At 37.4% G+C, this 25,543-nt stretch overlaps 1 protein-coding gene and 1 non-coding gene across 3 annotated transcripts in view; both read left to right on the forward strand.

The window, feature by feature from the left end:
- Positions 1 to 23,198, forward strand: part of Luzp4 (leucine zipper protein 4) — a 57,899-nt gene extending 34,701 nt beyond the window's left edge. For both annotated transcript variants that reach the window (XM_010603112.2, XM_019204370.1), the window contains exons 5-8: positions 13,469 to 13,550; positions 17,638 to 17,690; positions 21,313 to 21,430; positions 23,126 to 23,198. In XM_010603112.2, the coding sequence (XP_010601414.2) occupies positions 13,469 to 13,550; positions 17,638 to 17,690; positions 21,313 to 21,430; positions 23,126 to 23,197 (325 nt within the window). In that variant the 3' untranslated portion in view covers position 23,198. The remainder of the gene's footprint in view (positions 1 to 13,468; positions 13,551 to 17,637; positions 17,691 to 21,312; positions 21,431 to 23,125) is intronic.
- Positions 23,199 to 25,059: 1,861 nt separating this feature from the next.
- LOC117284794 lies at positions 25,060 to 25,254 on the forward strand. Its single transcript, XR_004515883.1, has one exon. It is a non-coding gene; the product is annotated as a U2 spliceosomal RNA (small nuclear RNA).
- Positions 25,255 to 25,543: the final 289 nt, after the last annotated feature.

A 25,543-nucleotide genomic window follows, 5' to 3' on the forward strand; every position in this document is an offset into this window, starting at 1 on the left:
TTTTAGAAGTGTCTATTCATTTCCATTGCTCATTTTTTGTAATATGTTATGTATTCTAGATATTAGGGCTCTGTCTGAAGAGTAATTGGTAACAATTTTTTCCCATTTTGTAGGTTGTCTCTTTACTTGGTTGGTTGTTTCATTTGCTATTCAGAAGCTTTTTAATTTGCTATAATCCCATTTGCTGATGGCTATTTCTTGTGCAATTGGGATTCTATTTAGAAAGTCCTTACCTATGAAAATGTCTGCAAGAGTTTTACCTATTTTGTCATTCAGCAGATTCATTGTTTCTGCTTTATGTCTTTGATCTATCTTCATTTGTTTTTAGTAAAAAATGAGAGATAAAAGGGTCTAGATTCATTCTTCTGCATGTAGATAACCAGTTTTCCCAGAATCATTTGTTAAAGAGGCTATCTTTCTCCAGTGTATATTTTTGGGCCCTTTGTTGAACATCAGATGGCTAAAGGTACTTAGGGTTCTTTCTCCATTTTTTTCATTCATTAAGTTTATTCGTAAGTTTTAGGTATACAGTACAGTTACATTCATCATTGGGATCTTATACTTTTACATGATGTATCTTGGTTCTTATATTTTCCCCGCTCCCTTGCCCTCCCTTTATCCTCTCCCCCTCCCCTATTTACAAAGACTTTCTTTCCAATTATTCCTTTTCTCATATTTTTTCTTTTCCATTCTTTCCTTTCTCCTACCCTTCCTACTTCCCCTATACCTTTAGCCCTTCTCTTCCTATTTCACTTTATCAATTATACAACTTGAATCTTAGTTACACTTTTAGTTTTTCACACCAGATAAACTATTCGGTATTTACACATATGTCCTATTTACATTGCTTAGGAGTATGGCCTCAATGTGCATTCATTTAGCTATAAATTTCTCTTCTCGATCTTTATGGCTGAGTAGTACTCCATTTTATAGAAAAAACACATCTTTGTCCAGTCTCCAGTTGATGGGCAATTGGACTGTTTCCATGTTTTAGCCATTACAAACTGTGCTGCTGTAAACATGGGTGTGCATATATTGCTATGGTATGAAAGATACCCAGCAGAGGAACAGCTGGGTCAAATGGGACCTATAATCCTAGTTTTTTTAGGTATCTCCATATTGATTTCCACAGTGGTTGCACCATTCTGCAGTCCCACCAACAATGGAGAATGGTTCTTTCGCCCCACAGCTCTGCCAGTATTTGTTATTGGTTAGTTTCTTGACAGCAGCCATTCTTTCTGGGGTGGGGTGGAATCTCAGTGTTGTTTTCATTTGCATCTCTCAAATGACCAGTAGTGTTGAACATTTTTTCATGTATATATTTGCTGCTTTGCTTTTTTGTCTGAGAAATGTCTGTTCATTTCAGATGCCCACTTTTAAAACGGGTTTTTATATATGGGGTGGTCTGATTTTTTGAGTTCTTTATATATTCTAGATAGTAGACCTTTGAGTGAGGAACAGCTGGTGAAAATTTTTTCCCACATTGTAGGTTGTCTTAGCTCTGTTGGTGGTTTCTCTTGCAGTGCAGAAGCTTTTTAATAAGGTAGGAACCCAGTTGTTGATTCTTTGTGCTACTTCCCATGCTGAGGGTTTGTTCATAAGTCTTTTCCAGAATTCTGCCTAACTTATCTTCCAGCAAGATTACTATTTCTGTTGTAATATTTAGATCTTTAATCCATTTTGATTTTATTTTAGTGCATGGTGAAAGATAGGGGTCTAGTTTCAATCTTTGGCAGGTTGAAATCCAGTCTTTCCAACACAATTTATGGAAGACGCTATCTTTCCTCCAGTGAGGATGGTTGGATCATTTATTGATTTGCATATGTTGAACCATCCCTGCATCACTGGGATAAATCTGACTTGGTCAGGGTGTATGATCTTCTTGATGATCTTCTGTATTCTGTTTGCCAGGGTCTTATTGAGGATGTTTGCATCTGTGTTCATTACGGAGATTGGCCTGTGGTTCTCTTTCTTGGTTGGGTCTTTCCTTGGTTTTGGAATCAAAGTAACACTTGCTTCCAGGAATTCATTTGAAAGTATTGCTTCACTTTCAATTTCACTGAAAAGTTTAAGGAATAGTGGTAATAGTTCTTCTCTAATAGTTCTTTTGTAGAATTCAGCAGTGAAGCCATTAGGACCTCGGCTTTACTTTGTTGGTAAATTTTTAATTACATTTTCAATTTCACTGATTGTAATTGGTGTTTTTAGAATTTTTTATCTTCTTCATGCAACATTGGTAGTTCATATGCATCTAGAAATCTGTCCATTTTTTCTGTGCTTTCCATTTTATTGGAGTATAGGTTCTCGCAGTAGGTATTGATGATCCTCTGGATTTCTGCTGTATATGTTGTGACTTCACCATTTTTGTTCCTAAGTGCATGGATTTGAGCCTTTTCTTTACTCTTTTGATACGGTTCGATAAGGGTTTATCAATTTTATATATTGTTTCAGAAAACCAACTCTGATTTGTTAATTTTTTTCTATGGTTCTCTTAATCTCCATTGCATTGATGTCTGCTGTGATCTTTATAATTTCTTCCCTTGTATGAGCTTTCAGTTTGTCTTGTTCTTCTTTTTCTAGGAGCTTAACATTCAGCATTAGGTTGTTTTTTTTGAGCTCGCTCTGTTTTCGTAGTGTGCGTGTTCACTGCTATGAATTTCCCTCGTAGAACTGCTTTCATTGTGTCCCATAGATTCCTGTATTTTGTATTAGCATTATCACTTATTTGTAAAAACTGTCTAATTTCTTCTTTAATTTCCTCTGAGACCCTTAGATTATTCAGGATAGTGTTGTTCATTTTCCATGTGTTTGTGAAGTTCTTGTGGTTTGTTTTGCTATTGTTCTCCAGTTTAATTGTACTATAGTCTGATAACATACAGGGGATAATTTCAGTTCCTTTGCACTTACTTAAAAATGTTGTATGAGTGAGTATGTGGTGTATTTTGGAGAATGACCCATATGGAGCCAATAAGAATGTATATTCTGATTTTGTGGGGTGGGACACTCTGTAGGTATTTATAATTCCATTTGTTCAAAAGCTTGATTCATTTCTAGTGTTTCATTGTTGATTTTTTGTCTGGATGATCTGTCTGTTTGTGACAGTGGGGTATTGAGATCCCCCACTCCAGTTGTATTAGTGCTTATTTGGTTGTTCATATTTGTTTCGTATAGTTTGGGGCATTAGTATTTGGTGCATATTAATTTGATTTTCATCTCTTCCTCTTTAATTGTTCCCTACACAAGGATGTAGTGACCTTCTTTGTCTCTCTTAATTAGTTTTGGTTTGAAATGTCCTTTCTCTGCAAATAAGATAGCTACCCCTGCTTTTTCTGGGTTCATGTTGCATGGCGAACTGTTTTCCATCCTATTATTTTCAGTCTATGAGTTTTCTTTTGAACTAGGTGCATTTCTTGTATACAGCATATTTTATTAATCCATTCTACCAGTCTATTTCTTTTGATTTGTGAATTGAGGCCAATAACATTAATGTATTGACTTATTATTGTCATTTTGCTGTCCTGTTGTCGGCTCTTTTTAATTGTTGCCCCTCTCCCTTTAATTTCTTGCCTTGCCTGATGGATTTGCTCTTTTGGGCCTCATGGAGTTGTGACCTTCATTGTCCTCTCGGTGGATATTGTTTAGAATTATTTGGAGTGCTGGTTTGGTATTCAAGAAGTTTTTCAGGTGTTCTTTGTCATGGAAGTATCTTATTTCCCCATTAATTCTGAAAAATAATTTTGCAGGATACATCAATCTATGTTGGAGGTTGTAATTTTTTAGGGCTTGAAATATCTCACTTCCAGGCTCTCCTTGACTTCAGGGTTTGTGTTGAAACGTCTGCTGTGATTCTGATGGGCTTTCCTTTGCACGTGATTTGTTTCTTTTCTCTAACTGCTTGCAGTGTTTTCTTCTGTTGTGTTTCTGGGATCTTGATTATTATATGTCTAGGTGTAGATTTTTTTTATTCTGAATAGTTGTAGTCCTTTAGGCCTCACTTATCTGTATGTCAAATTCTTTTGCTCTGTTTGGGAAGTTTTCTGTCATTAATTGTGTGAACAATTTTTTTATGACCCTTGTAACTTTCTCCTCCTTTTTTTGTGGACTCCTATCAGTCTTATATTATTCTTCTTTGCTTCATCTGGGAGCTGTTGAATTGATTTCTCATGGTCCCTTACTGTTTTAAGAGATCTCTCTTTTCATGGTCACTGACCACCATCCTGTATTCTATATCTAATATTCTATCTTCAGATTGGCTCAGTCTGTTGTATATACTTTCAATATAGTTTTTAATCTCCTGGATATCTGTTTGAATCTGTTTCATAGTTTCCATTTCTTCCCTATTCTGGGTATTCATGGCTTCTATCATAGTACTGAACTCCTCTATTTTTTATCTGTTTCTGTTCTAGAGTCTCTAATCATGTCTTTTACTTTGTTCACCATTTCTGTATTTATCTGGGAAATTATTTCTGTTTTGAATTTTTGTAGAACCTCATTCATATGTTTTGTTACTTCCTGTGCTATCAGTTCAGGAAGTCTAGGTGATTGATTATCAGACTTTTCCACCTTGTTTTCCCCAGAATTTGCCTTTGGTCAGCTGGAAGTGTGTTTGTGCCTTGCTTAAATGTTTTCTCATTTCTATTATTGTTGCTGGTACTGTCCTTGGTGAATACCCCGATCTTCCAAATATAGATGGTCTTTAGGTTTTGAGTCTCTAATGACTTTGAGGCAATCTCATTTTCACTATACCAGGAAGGACAGCTGGTTAGATCAATCACAACACCTTAGCCCAAGTGATACAGTCAGCAACACAATAGCATCAGGCACAGTTTAGAAAATGACATTTTGTGGTAGTTATTAATCTATTACCTTTAACTGTGTGAAATAAATCAAAATCAAGGACCAGCCCGAAATATGTTTATACTGAGTAAACTCTTCAATATATCAACTTTACCCTTTGGGATGGGGGCTTAAAAGGAGTTGCGAAGAGTGTGATATGTAGAAGGATAGCGGAAATTTAGAAGTGAGTCCAGAGGACACAGGAAGATCGTGCAAACTCTAGGAAACTGTTGAAGACAAGAGGAAAAGACATAATGAAAGAATAAAGACAAGTATAGAACAACCTAACAGCAATAGTGAAGCTACAGAGTGTACTCACTTTCCTTTGGAATTAATGACAATTGAGAGAAGGAAAAAGAAGAAAAGAAAAAGAAAGAGGAAATCTGAATTAAGCCAGGAATAGGAGCAAAAAGGGAGATGAACTATGTGGGAGTGTGAAAGAAAAGAAAAAAAGAATTTGAAAAAAGTAGAAAAAGTAAAAATTAAAAATGAGAGAAAAAGAAAAAAATAAGTTGTAAAATAAAAAATAAAAATGAAGTGACTCCTTCAGTGTATGTCTTTGTTGTCACAGTAGACAATGTGGGCAGCAGTACACAGATTAAGTCAAGCGAGCAGCAGACCTCTGAGTTTCAGGCTGATTTCTGGCTCCAAGGGCCTGGTTGAGCTCCCTGACCTCTTGTAGGGTTGAACTCTGCAAAGGTTCTAATGTAGGTTTCAGCTGCCCTTCCCCTGAGGATAGTCCAGATTCTGATGGGAGTTGGTGATCCCTCCAACTTATCAACCACAGTGGTCTCGTGGGCTTTTGTTGCAGAGATTCTCTTCACTTTTCCAGTGGGCTTCAGTTTTCATCAGAGCCGGAGAGAGGCCCTCTTTCTGTTGTTCACTTCTGCTCTATCTTCTGGAGGTTAGGACAATGCCCTTTATGATCCCCTGTGCCTCTGTGGGGTGGATCCATATACCAGCACAACCAGGAGCCCAGAGGCAGTGTAGGGGGAAAGCTGTGTTGAATGATCCACTCCTCACTGATCCGCACTGCTCAGAGGCCTGGGGGGTAGATAGTAGCCCAGCTGCATGAGGCTTTGCTCCTCCTCCAGTCTGCACTCTCTTCATTTTCAACTCTGTTCAATTGAGCAACATGTCTACTTTTGTACCGGAACCATGCTGTTTTTAATCATTGTAGATTTGAATTGGAATTGAAATCCAGAATTGTGATGCCTCCTGCTCTTTTGTTGCTCAGGATTGCTTTTTTATTCTGAATCTCATTTGGTTCCATATAAATTTTATGATTCTTTTTTCTAGGCTGTAAAGAATGCTGTTGGTATTTTGATTGGTGTCTTAGTTACTTGTTGCTGAGACAAAATACCCGACACCAAAAATTAAAAGATTTACTTAGCTCACATTTTGTATAGGTTTCAGTCTATAGTTAGCTGGCTCCAAGGCTGAACCTCATGGCAGAAGAGCATCACAGAAGAAAATTAGTTTATAGTGGGCAGAAGACAGGAAGGCAGCAAAGCAGTGGTGTGGCAAGCAGCAAGCAACAAGTGACCCCAGCAGCTCTCTTTCTGTCCCTTATGTTCTGTCCAAACTACCTGCCCTTAGTGCAGGTAGCACTCACACCCAAGGATGGTCTTCCCATCATTCACTCCCAGAGCTATGCCAAACCAATCAGTGGACTAATTTAGTCATCACACACTTAATCCCAACATCATGCACTGTAGATGCAGTCCCCTCTGAAAAGCCCCACTTACGAGTGCATGAGGCTTTGAGGGGACATCTAGATACAAGTCATAATAATTGGAATTGCATTAAATCTATATAGCATTTTTGATGATTTGGCCATTTTGATAGTATTGGTTTTGCCTATCCAAAAATGGGGTGTTTCTATTTTCTGATGTCCTCTTTAATCTTTTTTTTAAGAGTATTATAGTTGTAATTATGGAGAACTTTAACTGACTTGGTTAGGCTAAGTCCTAGGTATTGTTTTTGAAGATACCATAAATGGGATTCTTTTCTTGATTCCTTTTGCTCAGCCTCCTGAGAACTGTTGTGCACCACCACACCGTTACAGATGTGCACCACCACATCCAGCTCCTTGTTTTCTTGATTTCTTTCTCAGAAGGTTCATATTATAGTTGATGTACAGGAATATCATTGATGTGTGTGTGTGTGTGTGTGTGTGTGTGTGTGTGTGTGATTTTGTATCTTTCTACTTTGTTGAATTTATTGGTTCTAAGAATCTTTTGGTGGAATGCTTTGGGTTTCTATGTAAAGGATATGTAATCTGTGAACAAGGATACTATGAGTTTCTTATACATACCCTTTTTATTTTCTCATGCTTAATTACTCTGGCTAAAGTTTCAAGTTCTCTGTTGAACAAGAGTGGTGAGAGTGGACACCCTTGTTGAGTTTCTGCATATAAGAAATGCTTTCATTTTCCCCCTTTTACTATGATGTTGGCAGTGAATTTGGCATAAATGGCTTTTATTAGTTTGAGATAAGGTCCCTGTATACCTGTTTTCATCATTGTTGTTTATCATGAGGGGATGCTGGATATTATCAAAGACTTTTTCTTTATCTGTTGAGATGATCATGTAGTTTTTATCCTAGCTTCTATGTGATGTATTATATTTATTGATTTTTGTATGTTGAACCATCCTTATATGCCTGGGGTGATGCCAACTTCTTCATAATATATCTTTTTAATGATTTGTTGCATTCTGTTTGCCAGTATGTTGTTGAGTATTTTTGCATCTATGCTCACTAAGGAGATTGGCCTGTAGTTTTCTGTTTTAGTTAAGCTCTTGTCTAGTTTTGGTTTCAGGATAATGCCAACTTCCAGGAATAAGTTTGGAAGTGCTCCTTTTCTTTCAATTTCATGGAGTTTGAAGATTATTGGCATTAGAACTTTCCTGTCATTCTGGTAGTCTGCAACAAACTATCAGGTTCTGGACTTTTCTTAATTGGTAGAGTTTTTATTACTGCCTCAATTACATTGCTTGTTATTGGTCTCTTCAGAGTTTTTATATCTTCTTAATTCAAGTTTGGTTGTTCATATATGTCTAAGAATTTCTCCATTCTTCTAGGTTCTCCAATTCATTGGAGTATGGCTTTGAAAGTTTCTTATAATCTTTTGGATTTTGGTAGTGTCAGTTGTGATTTTACCTGTTTTATTTCTTTTTGTTGCACCAATATGGGTTTTTCTTAACTTCTTTTGGTAGTGTGACTAAGGGTTTATCAATCTTATTTGTCTTTTCAGATAACCAACTTTAGTTTATTGACTTTTGTATTTTTTAATCTCAATTACATTAATTTCTGCTCTAAAATTTATAATTTCTTTCTATTACTTTTGGATTTGGGGGATTCTGTTTTTTTAGGTCCTTGAGAGGCATAATTAGGTTATTTTATAGGCTTGCTCTATTCTTTTAATGTGTGTAGTCACAATCTAAACCCCTCTCAGTTTTCATTCTGTCCCCTAGGTTTTGGTATTTTGTACTTCCATTGCCATTTGATTCTAGAGACTTTTTAACATTTCCCCTGATTTCTTTTGTGATCCATGTATCAGTCAATAATGCATTATTTAGTCTCCTTGAGATTTTGTAGTTTCTGTCATTCTTAATTTCTAGTTTCATTCTGCTTTGATCCAATTTGTTGTATTTATTTGGGGATGGTCTAAGATATGGTCAATTTTGGAAAATGTTCGGTGGAATGCTGAGAAAAATATGTATTCTTTTGTTGGATGAAACGTTTTATACATATCTGATAAGTCCTGTTGTTCTACGGCTTGTTTGATTTTTTTTTCTCTTGTTGACTTATTTCTAAGAGGGGGGGTTTTGAAGTCCCCCACTATGATTGTATATGTGACTGTCAGTCCTTTTATGTCCAATACTTTTGTTTTATGCAGTTGGATTGTGCCAATTGTTACCTCTTTCCATTGAATTATTTCTTTTGTTAGTGTCTTAGTCACTTTCTGATCACTAGTACACGACACTAACAACTTAAGGGAAGATAGATTTACTTTGGCTCATGTTTCAGAAGTTTTAGTCCATGTTAGGCTGGCTGAAACACACAAAAGGCATGATGGAAGGATCTAGGTGGAGAAAAGCTTCTTATTTCATGTTGGTCAGGAAGCAAAGAGAGAAGGAAGCAGCCACAGAGGAAGCTATACTCTTCCAGGTCATATTTCTAGCAACCTGCTTCCCCTAATAGGACATAATACCTAGCAACAAAACAGCTATAGTGACCCCATGGTCTAATCCTCTTCCAAAAACCCCACCAATGAGCACATGAAACTCTCAGGGGGGCATCTAGATATAAACTGTAACATTTAATCCCTGACCCCAAGACTCTTGTGCATCTCTATGCAACATGAGTTCAGTCCATCTCTAATAGTCACCAAAGTTTTAATAGTTCCATCATAGCTGTAAAGTTCAAGTCCAAAACCTCCTATGACACCCAAGTTGAACTGTTTATCTGTGAGCCCCAGTAAAAATACAAAAGACAAACACTTCCAACATACTTTGACACTGGATAAACATCCTATTCCTAAAGGGACAAACAGGAGAATAGAAATGAATGGAACCAATGCATTATCAAAACACAGTAGGGCAAACATTAAATTGTGTAGCTCTGTATCCAGCACCTGAGACAAGTTGTCGTGAGATATGAACCTCACGGCTTTGGCATCTCTGACCATATGGTATTGCCTGCCACAGTCTCCATGGTTTTTCTGTTTGGCAGGTTCCACTCACTGTGGCCTTCCTCAATAGGCATTCCATGTCCCTGACTTCTCCAACTTCCTGGAGTCACCACTGTATATTTGGTTTCACTCTCATAGCTTCATACAATGTTCTCTCAGGGGCATACTGCCTGGCCTCCCAGACTGCCTTCTGAAATCTGGAAGGAAATCTCCTTGACCCCACAATTCTTGCAGTCTGCATGCCCATAAAACCACCATCACATGAATGTCATCAAGGTATGTGGCCAACTTGAGCATAACTGAGTCCCCTTAGATCATGCCTATAGAAGCCTTCAAGTGTCTGGATGGCTGAACTCTGGGAAACTTTTCTAGTTCTCCCTGGATGAGCTGGACTCCCTGTGGCTCTCTGCGGCTCTCTGCAAATGAAAGCTTTATAGCTTTGTGCCCATGAGCCTGCCAAGGGAGGGGTCTCGCTGATTCCTACAGTGCTGAAACCAGATCTTTGCTGTTTTCCTGATGCAAAGTACTTGACTCCTTTTTAGTGCTAGTCTTTTCAGCAAGCAAGCTCTCCTCAGCCAAAACTTTATAGGTCCCAACTTGCAGGAGCTTTATTTCTGGTGAAACTCAAAACATTTTAAATGGGATTTTTACTCCTATTTCTCAGTGTAAATCTCACTAAAAGCAGCAAGCAGCTGACAATGCTGAACATTGCTGCCATGCTGAACATTGGACTGCCTTGAAATTTCCTCAGCAGATTAATTAGTTCACCACCCTTAAAGTCAGTCTCCCACCAAATCTCAGGATATGAACAAAATGTAAGCAAATTTTCTGCCTGAGCATAACAAACATGTCCTGGAGTTTAGCTACCAGTGGAATCTTTGTTCCCATCTGAAAACTCCTGAACCTGGTCTTTACCATTTGCCTTTTGCGGGGGGTGGGAGGGTACTGGGAATAGAACTCAAAACCTTGAGCTTATGAGGCAGTTCACCACTGAACTAAAATCAGCACTGAACTAAAATACCCAGCCTACCATTTACCTTCTTTTAATCAACATCCATTCTTCTGAACTGTTTTCAGAAACTCCCATCAAACTCAGCATATAGCATTCTCTGGCTGCTTCTCTACCTGAAATCTCCAAACTGAGTTTGGAACCAGTTCCAAAGATTTCTGAACCACACAGTCAGGTAGTGACACAGCAATGACAGCACTTCTCTGGTAACAAAATCTGCCTTAGTCACTTTCTTTATTCATGAGACACGATACCTAACACCTACATCTTAATGGAGGAGTTTGTTTTTGCTCACATTTCAGTTCATTTCTGGATGGCTCCAAAGAAAAAGCAGCATGACAGAAAGGCATGGTAGAGAAGAACTTCCTCATAGTATCGGGCCAGGAAGCAGAGAAAGCAGGGCAAGCAGGGGAGGGAAATATATCCTTCTTGGACACTCCCTCAGTAACCAACCAGGACCCACCTCTTAAAAGCAAATCAGTTATAAAGCCCCTATGGTCCAGTGTTCTTCCAAAAGCCCTGCCTATGACCTCACAAAGCTTTTGGGGGACATCTAGATATAACTATGACAACCAGAATGTAGTGGCCATCTTTGTCTCTTCTGATTAGTTTTGACTTTTGGTCTGCTGTATCTGACAACAAAATAGCCATTTCACCTTGCTTATGTGCCCTGGTTGATTGTAGGATCATTTTCCATCCTGTCATTTTCAGTCTGTGTGCTTACTTTTAGATGAGTTGAGTATGTGGTTGGCTTTTTTAAAAAATCCAATTTGCCTGTGCTCACTTTGGCAGCATGTATACTAAATTGGATTCTAAGTGGAAGCCTCTGGGGTCTCCAGTAGTCACTGTGGGTCTGCAAGTTTGAGCTGCCTTTCCCACGCAGTGAGTCAGGGTTCAGGAAGAAAATGCTGCTTGCTGCCTCCTTCTTCATTGAAGTCTCTTCCCTCACTCTCTACATAGGCTTTAGTTCGCACTTCATATCCCTGCTGGGTCCCAGGGACCCACTTCCCTCCTTCTCTTCTTCACAGTGCTATATTCGAGCATTTGGACACAAAATCTCAAGATAGGCTGTTTCTCTGCTGTTCTTCTGTGTTGAAGTATTTGATTCAGTAGTTTCTTTCCAGAGCATGTGGTACTGGAAACTACCATATATGAGGGAGGGCTATTGAGTCACTACTAGATCCTATTTTGTTTCCATGACCACTTTTTGCTTTGTGAATGCTGAGTCCTGTCCTTCCTGTCCCAGTGGGTGGAGCCCATTGGTGGTTTGTCTGCCTCAGGGCTATATTCACTTCACTGACTTTTAGTGTTCCTGCCATTCTCTGTTCCCTGAGCCACTGCTACCCTCTACCTGCTTTGTGGCCTATGGGCTTATGACGTGCCCCCTTTGCACCAGAGTACCCTTTGAATACCCCATGATGTGGCAGATATTCAAGGCAAGGAATATTCTTGATCACATTGGCAGATAGGGAAAACAAACCACTGAGTTCTGTCCTGAAAGCAGGTAGCAATGGGGGCCAAACAATCCATCCGCTGGACTTAATCCCCACATTTTCAGACCCAGCCCCCTCAGCAAACCACATGCAACCTGTCTGGCTTCTCACTACAGAAGGCAAAACCACCATGTTGTCCACAGTTGAAGTTTACAACAGCTTAAACTTCTCAGGTGGTCTGTGACTAGCCCTCCCCCTTTTCATAACTATCTCGTGCCTGTCTCCCACGCACTTACTGCAGTATGATGACCCCAGAATCCCTGGTGTGTGGTTGTACAGTGACTTCTGATTCCCAGAGTAGCTGTTTTAAACAATAAACTTTTTTACAATATGGCTTCTGATTATAGCACTCCCAAATATGGTGGGTGCTACAGTGGATTTTTTTTTACCAGTGCTAGCTTGTCATGAGGAGGGAGTCATTTTCAGAGCGAAACCCCACACTATATTTGCAGCTTACCATGACCATAGGCATTTCTGGGAGCTGTACTGCCATTCATTGTTTATCACTGGGACTGCTGACCCTCTCTGAACTTATCTTGTTCTCATTGTCAGGTCCTCCTTGTTGGGAGCTAGGGTTAGTGTTTCAGACTGCTTTGTTCTTTTCTTTTCATTATCTTTAGTTTTTCCAGTTTCTCTGTGCTTTTCTAGCATTCCTGTCAGATCTTTCTTGCTTCTTGGAGTTCTTCTCTTTCTCTTTGCTGCTTTCCAGGTGTCTCAATTTCAGGTCCTGGAAAGGCTATGATTTGCTACCAGTTTTTACTCTGCCATCTTTCTTCCTTCCCTCTTACTGTTCTTACAATGTCACTGATGTCATTAAATCTAAGATTTTTCTTCCTCCCTCCCTCCCTCCCTTCCTTCCTTCCTTCGTTTCTCTAGTACTGGGGATCAAATGCACTCTGCCATTGAGCTACATCTCCAGCTTCTTTTTTATTTTGTATTTTGGAGACAGGTTATCACTAAATTGCCCAGGAGGAACTTAAATGTGCAATCCCCCTATCTTAGCTTTCTACACAAGATGTTAGCAAGATGAATATTATAGCCTGAATGTTTCTGTCCCCCAGAAATTCTTATACTTAAGCTTAGTCTTTGATGTGATAACACACACATATAAATGTGTATTTGTGTGTGTGTATGTATGTATGTTGTTGGAGATTGAACCCAAGACATAGCCATGCTAAGCACATGGTTTACCATTGAATGCACTCTTAACCTGATTTTTTAACAATAAATTACAGAGAATGAGGAATATAGCTAATAACCGAATACTGTACATTTGAAAAGCACTGTTAATTTCTAGTGTTTTCATCGTAAAAAATGTTAAATAATTTAAAAATATAAAATAAAAATATTGCTTAACGCATATTCTGAATAATAATTTCTTTCAAAGTAAAACATTGACTTTTAAAAATGTTTACCCTTTATGCTTAATATCAGAGATTTTTCAATAAAAAGAAAAAATGACTACTTTTATGAAAAGAAGCTTCAAAAAAATGATCCACTGGAAATGCATCGAGTGGTAAGTGTCATCACTTTCAATTTTATAGCTCAGAATCTTTGTGGTTTTACATATTATTTTTCATTTGACAAAGTTTTCCATTTACAGATTTTGTTTCTTCTGTTAGTTTTGGTATATATTTATATTGATTACTTTAATAAGTTTTAAATCTATTAACACCAATGTATGACAAGCTGCATATCTTGTCATATATGTCTACATGAGTAGCCAAGTGTTTCCAGCCTTATAGTACACTTGCTTGTCAAGGTTTCCCTCTTTCTTTCCATTACTCATCATCCTAATGTAATCCATTATATTATGTAGGTTTTAAATGGATGCTAGGCAAAAGTGAGAAAAGATGATACAAACAATATTAGTGACATGTATTATTTTTAAATAATGTTTTTGCAGCCATTATATCCCTAGGACATTATCTTTATTAATTATTGAAGATTTATGAATAGACCGTAGCAAAGATGATATTGATTATGCCAATTTTGGACACTTTTCTGGAAACTTCCATCTTTAGTTACATAGCACCTATGTTTGACATAAACATTTAAATCAAACGTTTTATTGATTAAATGTGGCTCCTATATGAAATACCTAGTACTTATTCCTGCCCATGATTGATACTTTTTCAATATTTCTCTACATAGCATAATTACGGAGATTTGGCTCTCCTTCCTAGTATTCTGCTTACTAACTGTATATATGACATTGAGCAAGCCACTTTCCTTTCTTTAAGGCTTAGTTTTATTTACCTTTGAAATGAAGGGGTTAGAATGAAGGAGAGCTATGAAATGTCAAAGAGATGTAAGCACTATGGTGCAGTGGTTAATGACGGGGTTTTGATTCATACTTGGAAAGAATCAGTTCTGCCACTTAATACCACACTTCATCATTTCTAACACACTTACTTTTTTTCAGGTTTCACCTTCTCTGAGACCAGGAAATGTCTTATATTCAATGCTATACCATAGTTAAAGTGACATTGTTTTATATCTTTTCAGTTGTAATCATGTTGTCTTAGATTTAATGAAACATGGTGGCTAAGGAACCCTGGGGTGAGGAAGCATGGTAGCTGAGCAACAGTCTCTTTGAGTCTGTCTTCTCAACTATACAATTAAAACTAGATTGTTGTGATGATTAATTGAAATATGTGTAAACATCTTAGGACAAATATTGGATTGTAGTAAACATTCTATAAATTGAATTTATTTCATGACTATGATTATGATTATATCAAATTATTCATTATAATCACTACATTTTCATATTGATGTGATTTCTTTTTAAATGCATACTTTTAAAAGTTCCAGCATTTTAATTGATTTTATATGATTCATATTTTAATATTTTAACACATATGATTTGTTTTTTCAATTCATATCTTAATCATTTTTTATAATTGACATTCAAAACATGTTCATTATTCAAGTGATTTCCAATTTGCAGTGAGAAGTTCCCATAGGAATATGTGGCAAATATTAGTACTGTTTAATTGGAAACAAAATCCCTAATAAGCTTCCAGATTGGCATTTCTATTTGTCCATTCATTTCTTAAATCTGCCTTTTGCCCTACCATTCTACTAATTTTGTTATCAAAAGATTTTTATTCCCTATCAAATTTGGTGGCCTTTTATTAATCTTCTTTCTTTCTTTCACTTCCTTGTACTATTTTATTTACTTTTTCAACATTTACTAAGCTCCTACTGTATACCAGAAATGTGGTATGTACTCAAGAAAGTCTTTGCTCCCAGGAATAAATAAACAATAAAACATAGCATAAACTCTCAGAGAGGGGATAGCGATGTGGCTCAGTGGTGGAGCACTTGCCTAGTCCTCAGCATAAGAAAGAAAAAATACCAAGATAGAGATATGTTCAAGGTACTATGGCTGCTTCGGAGCAGGGATCCTGAATTACTTAGAGAGGCCAGGAAAAGCTTCCTAGAGAATATAGTATTTGAGTTGAGTTCTACAGGCTGAATAGATAGAGTAAGCAAAGCAGAAAAGGTTGAAAAGGCATTCTAGTCAGAGGCACAATAGAGAAAGATAGCTTGGCATATTTGGTAAACTGCAGTCAGATGAGTTTGTCCTCATTGCAGAGATTTTCAAATTGTGCATTGCGGAGTCCTAGGGCAATGAAATGATGCTTCTTAGGCCAATGAAGGGAGATTTGCTTTTAAATATTTTGTATATTGAGATACAAAGTAAGATTGTGTTATAATTAGGGAGTCTTCCACTTTAAAACATAAATTGAAAAATCACTGGGCCAGGGAGATTTAGTTCAGTGGTGCTACTGCCTGCCTCCCAAGTGGAAGGTCCGGAGTTCGATCCCTGGTACAAAAAAAAAAGAAAAAAAATGAAAAAAAAAAAGAAAAATCGCTGGCCTCAAGTGTAAAATGCATGAAAAAAAAGTGTAAAATGCATGGGTGGAACTGTTTAGAGATGACTGTGGAGTAGTGGAGGGTTAGGAGCCCTGTCGTGTAGTGCTGGAGTACAAATTCAATATTGAGAGCAATGTAGAACTATTGAAAGACTTTAATGACGGAAATGACATTAGCCAATTTATTTTAGGAGCAGTTACATTGGCCTGGGGTGTAGCTCAGTGGTAGAGTACTTGCCTAGCAAGCATAAGGCCCCAGGTTCCATCCCCAGCACTGCAAACAAAAAAGCAATGTCAAAATTATAAAAGAAAGAAAGAATACATACCATTAGCCTAAATCCCTTTCCCCAATAGTTTCCTATTCTAATTTCTGTCCTCATTTCCGCATTTCTGTGGCTCCTATTCTCATTTCTCCTACTCTTCCTTCTCTATACTGTAGTTAAACTTCTTGGTAATTTGCCATAAGTTCCACTGGTTCCCATATAAATTGTATTTCCATTCTAGTTGCATTCTCCTCTGTAGTTCTTGGTCAGGACTCTGTTAACTTTGCTGTCAGTATAGTTATGGGTACAGCAAGCTCTATTTAACTTATGGAGGAGGCATTGCTATTGTACACATATCCACCCTGGATTTAAAGCTGCCTTCAGTAACATGTTTACTTGAAAAGACTAATGTGTGTTTCTGACCTAAATATGAACTTTCCAGCAAAAGGATATTTGAATTGTAAACATTACAAATCTTTTGGTTCTATAGACTTCCTTGTTGCTATCACGTTATTTGTAGGGTGAATCCAGGCACTCAAGCATGCTAGACAAGCACTGTACCACTGATCTACATCCCCTAATCTTTTTATTTTTATGTTGAGACAGGGTCTTGCTAAGTTGCCCAGGCTGATCTCAGTCTTACTGTCTCAGCTTCCCAATGCCTGGCATTTGCAGGGTTCTTAATACCAAATCCACTTGGATAACTATGGCTAGAACTTTATATAAAAATGGCTGTACTATGAAAAACACCAGCTACATATAATTGGATCCACTGCAACCAGTTCACTTGTGGAATAATCTGGGCCTTTTAACACTTGAATGAAGTGCTTTAATTATCTTTGGTCTATTTCATTGGCCACATGTAGGTGTAACTTATGTTGTCATTTACAAAGTAATTACAAGAATAAGAGATTGCAGTTAATTATTGAAAAAGAATCTTTCGCTTAAAATGTTTGATTAACATAGAAGTAACACTTTCTAAAATTAAATTTTGAGAATAATACAGTTTTCCACCTCACTTAGCTATCTTGACTGAGACAGTCAAGATCTCACCTTTGTTATAAATTAAGATTTTGAGGTTACTCTTTGTGGATTTTATCTATACCTATGATCTTTTCCCATAAATCATATTTGGACCCAGGCCACATCAATATCCTACAGACTTTTCTTCTGAGTCACTACTAGCTATAAGTCCTCAGGGGAAGTCATTTGACTTGTCTGAATTGCAGTTTCCTTACACTTTATGAGATGGTTGGACTTCTTGATCTCTGTTTGCTGGCTTTGTACTCCTGAATTTGTGATTTAAGACCCCCCAAAACAGAAATTGAGTCTTAGAATCAAGCAAAAAGAATATTGTCACTGAAAATGTAGAGTCAATTTTAAATATAGCCAATAAGCACTTTGTGTTGAATAAAGATGGTTTTTGCATGATTTATCTCAACTCTTTTTCATTTAGATAACTCCAGAAGATGAGCATAACTCCTATGAAACCGAAAGAAGCTATACAAGGTAATTGCAGATAGACATTTGTACAACTAATTTGGTTATACTTAGGAACAAATGAGAAAAAAGGAATTAAATGTAACCTCCAGCAGGAGATCTTAGAATCTGACTTTAAACAATCTTTAACAAGTTTTTTAAAAAATCTTAGTACAGAATCAGAAAATTCTTTATTAAAACTGGATTGGTTTTGTTTTTACTTTGGAGAGTTCCATGCATCACTTTCCTATGATAAGTATAAATGTTTTGATGTATTCTTGTTGTGTCCTTTCTGCTGAAAGTATGCAGGAATCATTGTACTGAAGAATTCAGTGCTATGAAGATTTTTCCCCATTTGCATTCTTAAAATTAAAAACTCCTCACTCTTTAGTAATTGTGTAAACTTGCTACTCCAAATAGTTCTTGCTTCAGTACTAGAGGTCTTTGCCCAGTGATGATGTTGAGGTAGAAAAAATAATTTGTTCTCAACCCTTTTTTAGTTCTTAGTGGGCATAAGCCCTTGCAACAGAAGACAGAAAAATGCAAACAAGTTTAATAACATGTATATACCTTCTGCATATATGAGAGATGCTCCAGGAAATCTTTAAGAGTAGATGTTGAAGAATTGTGTTAGGCTGCTTGCTTAAATACCATTCTCCCTGAAACAAAGAAAGAAGGGTTGGGTAAAGGCCTGTATAGGAGAGAGCCCTGAAGCACAAGGTAAACGAGCAAGGTTCACTGCTCATCTTTCTCTTCCTTGAGCAGAATGGGAGACAGTCTTACAAATGGAGATTTCTCTTAAAGATGTAAATTGCTTTTATAAAATGTTAACTTCTACTCTGTTTTCAGAGCTTTTCCTGTCTCATATTTCTCAAAATGATTAGCTCAAAGTAATCTATGTAAAAGAAGCATATTTCCGATGGCATCTTCTGGTATTCTACAGTCATTTTCAAGAGCATCTATGCAGCCTGAAAAGGGGAAAACATGCTGTTATAATCTTTTTGAAATGGGCCTAACCAGACACCTGTGAAAAATGTTGAACGTGTGATGGATCTAGAAGTAGATTAAGAGGGTTTGTTTTGTTTTGCCTGCTGCATTGGGGATCAAACTCAGGACCTCTACCACTGAGCTATACCCTTGTTTTAACTTTCCCAAAGCCAAAGTCAGGTAACAGCTAAGTGCCAGAAGCAGTGTCTTCTAAATTGAGTTTGTGTTTCTACAAAACCTGCGGGCTTTCTACTCTTTCATGTTTCTCCACAAATACCATAAGAAGTTCAATTCCTGAAAAGCCTAGCATATTCATTTTCTGCTGCTGCTTAAATTACTATAACTGAATACAGTGGTTCACATCTTAGTAAGTTTGAAAAGCCAATAAGCAAAACCTGGAGATAAAAGAGAGAAAAAGTTATTGCTTGCAGCAAGTAATGAGAGCATTGTACCTTGTGAAGGCAGGTACATTCTTGAGCATCCTTAGTTCAAGGACATATATCACATGTTCAAAAAAATGACAGATGCTCATGCCTGTAGATGGGAAATTTAGTGTTATAAGAAGCATGATTTACTCTAGGTGACCTTAAAAAATGAGTCAGGGTGACCTGGTAGTCTTTGCTGGTTCCTTGTTTATCCACAGGGTCTTAGCTGAAGGAACAACCATAAAAAGGCTGAAGGCGTAACAGTCACTTAAGTAGTCAGCAGCTCTGCCCCACTCCTTAAATGTAGATTGTCCCTAAATGCACCTGCTTAGAGACTAATATTACACAACAACTCAAAACAGCATTTATTTATCTCACATTTCTGTGGGTCAAATGCCCAGATGGACTTGGCTGGTTCTCTACCTAGAGTCTCAAAGAGATGAAATAGAGGTGATGGCCAGGCTGCTCTTTTCTCCGGAAACTCTGGGGAAGAATTTGCTTCCAAGATCATTCTAGTGTTAGACAGAACCGACTTCATTGCTGCCTGTCATTTAGAAGCCACTCTTTTTCCAGACGCAGCTTGAATTCCTGCTCCTGTGTCCTTCTCCATTTTCAAAGCATCAAGTGCATGTCACATCCTTCTCATTCTGAACCATTCTGACTTCTGCTTCTGCTTTTATCATATGATTAGATTAGGCCAAACCAGGCATATATTATTAAAGGAAATAAAAGAAAAGAAAAAGTGTGACTAAAAATTAGAATCACCTAGCTGGGGGTAACTCAGTGGTAGAATACTTCCCTCACATGCCCTGGGTTCCATCCTTAGCATCAGAAGGACAAAAAGAAACTAACATTTAGTTAGTTAATTAATCATAGCACTCTCTCCATTTTTTTCCTAGTAGGGACAATATTTATAACCAGAACAAAAATAAATTTTAAAAATAGTTATTTCAGGTCACTAACTACAGCAACTGAACTGAGAATATCGAGATAACTACACAGCTTTTGTATTTGTATTATACTGTGCCTCTGACAGAGTGTGACTATATGTGATAGACACTCCCTCCAACTATTAGCCAACCATTAAAAATTTAAAAACAAAAACTTCTATACTGTTTATTTATATGAAGAGCTGTTATAATAAGATAAAGAGCCAGACCCACTAGCAACCATTCAATAGGCCTTTGAGCCTATACATTTTGATGTGATTGAATGAAAATTATGGAACACCAGCCTGCTTTTCATATTAATTTCTAAGTACATATATGCTGAGCTATTTTTAAAATGTTTGTTTGTTTAATTTATGATTCTGAAGAGCAAACCCAGGCCTTGATATACTAGGCAAATGATCTACCACTGAGCTCCAGGCCATCCAGCTACTTTTTTTGATAACAATTTTATGACGATATAATTAGCAGTATTTTTAAGAAAATTTTTGTGTGGTGCTGGAGATTGAACCCAGGGCCTTGTGCATATTAGGCAAGCAATCAAACAGTGAGTTACAGTTACAGCCAGATATATGTTTTATGCCATAAAGTTTGCCAAGTTCACAATTCAGTGGCTTTTGTTTTTTAATTTTGCAGTGCTGAGAGTCAAACATAGGGCCTTGTTCGTGCCAGGCAGGGGATCTCCTACTAAGCTACAAGGCATAAGTGATTTTTGGCATATTAACATAGTTTTACAACTATCACCATAATCTAATTTTAGAACATTTTCACCATTCCCAAAAGAAACTTCATGCTTATTAATAATGGCTTCCCATTCTGTCCATTCTCTCCCCTTCATTCCTTGACCCCATCGCAAGGCAATCGCAAATCAATTTACTCTCTCTGTGGAAACTCTGGATCCTTTTGTTCCAAAGTGCTTATAGCCATACTTAAATAAGAGTAAAACTGCCTTAGCATTTAATCAGTGGAAAGACATTTAGGAATTTTGAAGTGATGATATAAAAAAGCTATTGGATCAATGGCAGAACATGTCCTTAGCACAAACGAGGCCCTGAGTTCAATCCCCAGCACCAAACAAACAAGTATCCCAGATTTTATATGCATGTGATTCTCAAATGCTTTGAAATTTGAAATTATACTACTAAAAGGAACATGGAAGATTCGTGAGTATACCTTCTGCATTTTACAGTTGATACAATGAGACCTAAACAGGTTAAGTTGAATGGCCCAAAAGTTGTCATGTAATGTGTGGCTATCATATACATTTTACTAAATATCATGCTTAATTGACAGACACGTGAGTCGTGGACAGGAAATCTTATTTCTAAAGAATAGATATACTGGGGAGGGTTCTCTGTACCAGCCCAAAGGAGTATACCTGAATTTCAACTTTCAAGCACTGGGAAATCAGGTAAATAGAATAGAATTGCACAATAAGGTTGTTCATTAAATGTTAAAGAATATTTGTATCTCTTTTAGACCTATTTGGTATATATAAGGATATTATGTACAGGAAAACCTGTGGTTAACCAGAGTCTGCCTAAAGTCCTCAATATAAAAGAAATCTCTTGCCTGTATTCTTCCTTTGTGAAAGATACAAAGGTCAACAAATAAACTAACCTTGATTACTTTATTATTTTTTTTCAGCACTGGGGCATGAACCCAGGGCCTTCACACTGAGTCAAATCCCAAGCTCCTTATCATTTTTAAAATTCTGAGAGAGAATCTCACTAAGTCACTCAATTGCCTAGGCTGAGCTTGAATTTAAGATACTCCTGCCTCAGCTTCCCAGCAGTGCTGGGATTACAGGTCTGTACCACCACACTGATCACTTCCTTTTCAAAATGAACTTCAAGTTGGACATGGATTTAGCCCAAGCTGCTATACATTTGCATATGTGGGTGCCTTAAGGCTCAATGTGATTCTTTCTTTCTGTTTTTGAACCAGGAATTAAACTCAGGACCTTGCACTTGACAGGCAGTTGCAATGCCATTGAGCTAAATCCCTGATACTTTTTCACTATTTTTTCTGGTACCGAAGATCAAACTCAGGACCTTGTGCTTGCCAGGCAGGCACGGCACCACTGAGCTACATCCCCAACCCTCAATGTGATTCTCACCTGTCAAGGAGACAGTTGTTTATCAGCCCATGTACTAAAGGAAGAAAGTGTGCTAATATATTTTTAAAGATTTTCACAGTAGAGAAAGAATTTTCTGCTAATCTTCAATGAAAGGTTGAATTAATCATTGTATACTGCTCATCCATGTGCTGATTAACTGTGCTATGCATAAAAGTATATAACTTATAAATGAAAACTAGGCAACATATACTAATAAATACAGACTACCTGTGCCTCAGAGTAGTATTAGTCTGGTTTCTGATTTATGTTTTGGGGAGGTGCTGAAAAGGGTATATCTTGAAACTTGTGCTCAACTAGAAGTTAAGCTTGGGCAGTCTTTGAAGTATTTTAGTTGTAGACTAGTAACAGCAATTGGAAGCCACTTGGCCCTTGGACTGTCTTCCAAAGACAGATCACCAAACATCTAGGGATAGTTGAGGCATTTGCTCTTCACTGCATAGAAATCTGACCTTCATTCCACTGTGGAACCTTACCCAGTTACTCTGCTGGGTAATAGTATGTGTTCTTCCTTGCATTAAAGTTTTTTTTCCTATCACTAAAGATTGAACCTAGGGAGCCCTGAGCTACATCCCCTGCTGTTTTTATTTTATTATATTTTGTTTTGAGACAGGATCTTACTACATTACCCGGGCTGGCCTCAAACTTGTGAACTGCCTACCTGTCATCCTGAGTAGCTGGGATTGTAGGTATAAACCTCAGTGTCTGGCTCATAAAATTGATTCTACCATTTAACCTGTGAGCACCAAGATGTGGCCTCGGTGGTACACCAGAAATAGGACAAACTACTCATGCTTTTAGGGTCACAGAAAAATACTCCATGCAGTTTTTTCAAACTGACAGGGGCTTCATCCTCTCCTTCAGAGTCTTTTCCAACTATCTTATCTCATTTTACTAACCAAGTTTCGCGAGTCCTTTGTAAGGTTGATAATTTCCCAAAGTAAAGTAATGTTTTTCTCTTCTTAACAGACTAAGCTTTCACTCAATGCCAGATTCTCTAAACTGAGATTTATGAGAAAACCAGTTTCCTTCAACTCCTGAAGACCAGAGTTTCTTTCCTAGTGGATTATGTTCAAGAGCATATACTTGTTCTTTCAATAGTTACACTCTTACTATTCTTGTTAAAGTATTTCTCTCTATGTAAGTTTTAATGTAATCTGCCTAAATTAAGCATTTGAATGAAAAAAAATGTTTAGCTTTGTTTCCATAAAATAATAGGAAAGAAAGCAAGAAGGGAGATGATTTTCAATGAGAGATTTTAGGAAAATAGCTATGTTTCAGAACTAAATGTCTTTTCAACATTAGATAATTTGTTTCTTTGATTTTGTTGCCCTAAAACCTTCTTGACTCCTAAGAAGCCTCCATTTTTTCAGTATAACAAAGTACTTGATAAATATCTTTTATGTATACCACAAGTCAGTCTGTAAGTTTGACTTCTAGTTGTTGCTTATTAAAACATTACATTTGGATGCTAGCTTTTATATTTTTATAAGAATTTGTAATTTTACTTTTGAGATGATGTGTAAGAATTTAAAACTCCTCTTTCATTTTTTGTGAACCCATGAAACAAATAAAGCTTGAATATAAGTGTGATTATTTTCCGATTCACTGATACTTGTGGCTCAAAGTAATAGAGATCCTGCTACAGACAGATTACCAAAGTGTAATTTGGAGCTCAGTTCCTGTATCCAGTTAAGCCTGTTGTTGGAGTACACTGAAAATGGTGAGTTTGTTGTTATCTGGCACTTGCATGAAAGACTGATTTTTTTAACCTAATTTCATAAATTCTGTCCTCACATTTAATAGTTACTTCTACAAGGAAAATGAAATACAGTATAAAGATAGAGGAAAAGTTGGAGTCTATTCTGGCATGCATTTCTAAACCAAAACAGTAAAGACTCCTAACATTGAGCTGAGAGTCAAAATAACTGTCCGTTTCATTTATAGACTTTGCTACAGTTTGCTGCAAAGTCCTAATCTTTGTTTTGTTTTGTTTTGAGACAGGGTCTCACTGTGTAGTTGAGACTGACCTGGAACTCACTATGTAGCCCAGGCTGGTCTTGAACTCACAGCAATCCTCCTGCCTCAGCCTCCCGAGTGCTGGGATTTCAGGTGTGCGCCACCATGCCCGGCCAAAGTCCTAATCTTGAAAATAGAGGAAGAAAATGTTCTCCATTTGTCCTGATGTCATTTGTATGAAGTGCTTTTTTTTGTTTGTTTGGTGGTGCTGTCATCAGGTGGGGTCTAAGAGGTTCCTGAAGCCAAGATAAGAAACCTAACCCACACACTTTTTGTAAAATAAGTTTGCAGTTTTGCTAACTCTTGTTGCTAAAAAAAGATTTTCAGGAATAGTAAGTAGCGTGGAAAAGGTTTTATTAGGCAGAAGTTAAAAGATACACGAAGAAAGAGCATGGGAACTCAGGAGAGAGGTGCTTATTTTCTGGAACGGGAAACATTATTGTTTATATCACTTCTCTTGAGGGGGTGGAAACCCCAGGAAAAGGTGGTCTATCCCCTGGAAGGTTGGTAGCTCATTCTCCAGGTATGAGACCAGATTTTTTAAAAACAGGTAATTTAAACATTCTTGGTATTCTCTCAACCTGTGCCTTTATCTTTGGATCAAGTATTGCTTTTTACTTTCTCAATTAAGCAAGTTCATGGACTTTAAGTATTCCTGAGGAATTTTGGCTATGGTGGGTCTGGAAGGAAAGGAACCTAAATTTATCCAAGGGAATATTGATATAGATCACCTTGGGTAGCTATAACTGAGGCCAGAAAATTATAGTCTTTTTTTAAAAGTACTATTTTTAGTTACAATTTGTTTGTCTTCTTTCTGCCTATCTTTTCTTGTTATTTTATTTTTTTCTATTATACTTCATCCCCCCACCAAAGACTTTGATCCTATCGCTTCTCGGCCTTTTGGCTAAGATCAAGTGCAGACTTTGATCCTGCTTTTTTTTTTTTTTTTTTTTTTTTTTTTTTTTTTGGGTTTATGAATTTGGGACCTCGTGCTTGTGTGGCAGGCAGCAGAACCACTGAGCTAAATCACCTGCCCACGATCCTACATTTTTAAGGGAGTGCAAAAGGCCCAAATCTTCTTTGTATAACAGCTTCAGGCTGAGGAAAGGTATTGATTCTGCCTATCCAGGGATCAAAAGTCTCTTCCTGACCAGTGGGAGCCAGAACTGCCTAGAGCTGGCCTGCAGCTCTCCCTGAGCCGGGGACTTCAGTAACAGACCTGCAAGGCAGCCAACCCGCCCCCCGACTGTGCTAGTACCTGTATTCATACCACAGAAGCACAGGGGGGTCATAAAAGCCATTTTCCTGATCTCTAACCTCGATTTTCATTTAATTCACACAGGTAAAGGTGATAGATTAATAACTATC

Source organism: Fukomys damarensis, unplaced genomic scaffold, assembly GCF_012274545.1.
Source record: "Fukomys damarensis isolate Sample0158 unplaced genomic scaffold, DMR_v1.0_HiC HiC_scaffold_39, whole genome shotgun sequence".
Classification (NCBI taxonomy): domain Eukaryota; kingdom Metazoa; phylum Chordata; class Mammalia; order Rodentia; family Bathyergidae; genus Fukomys; species Fukomys damarensis.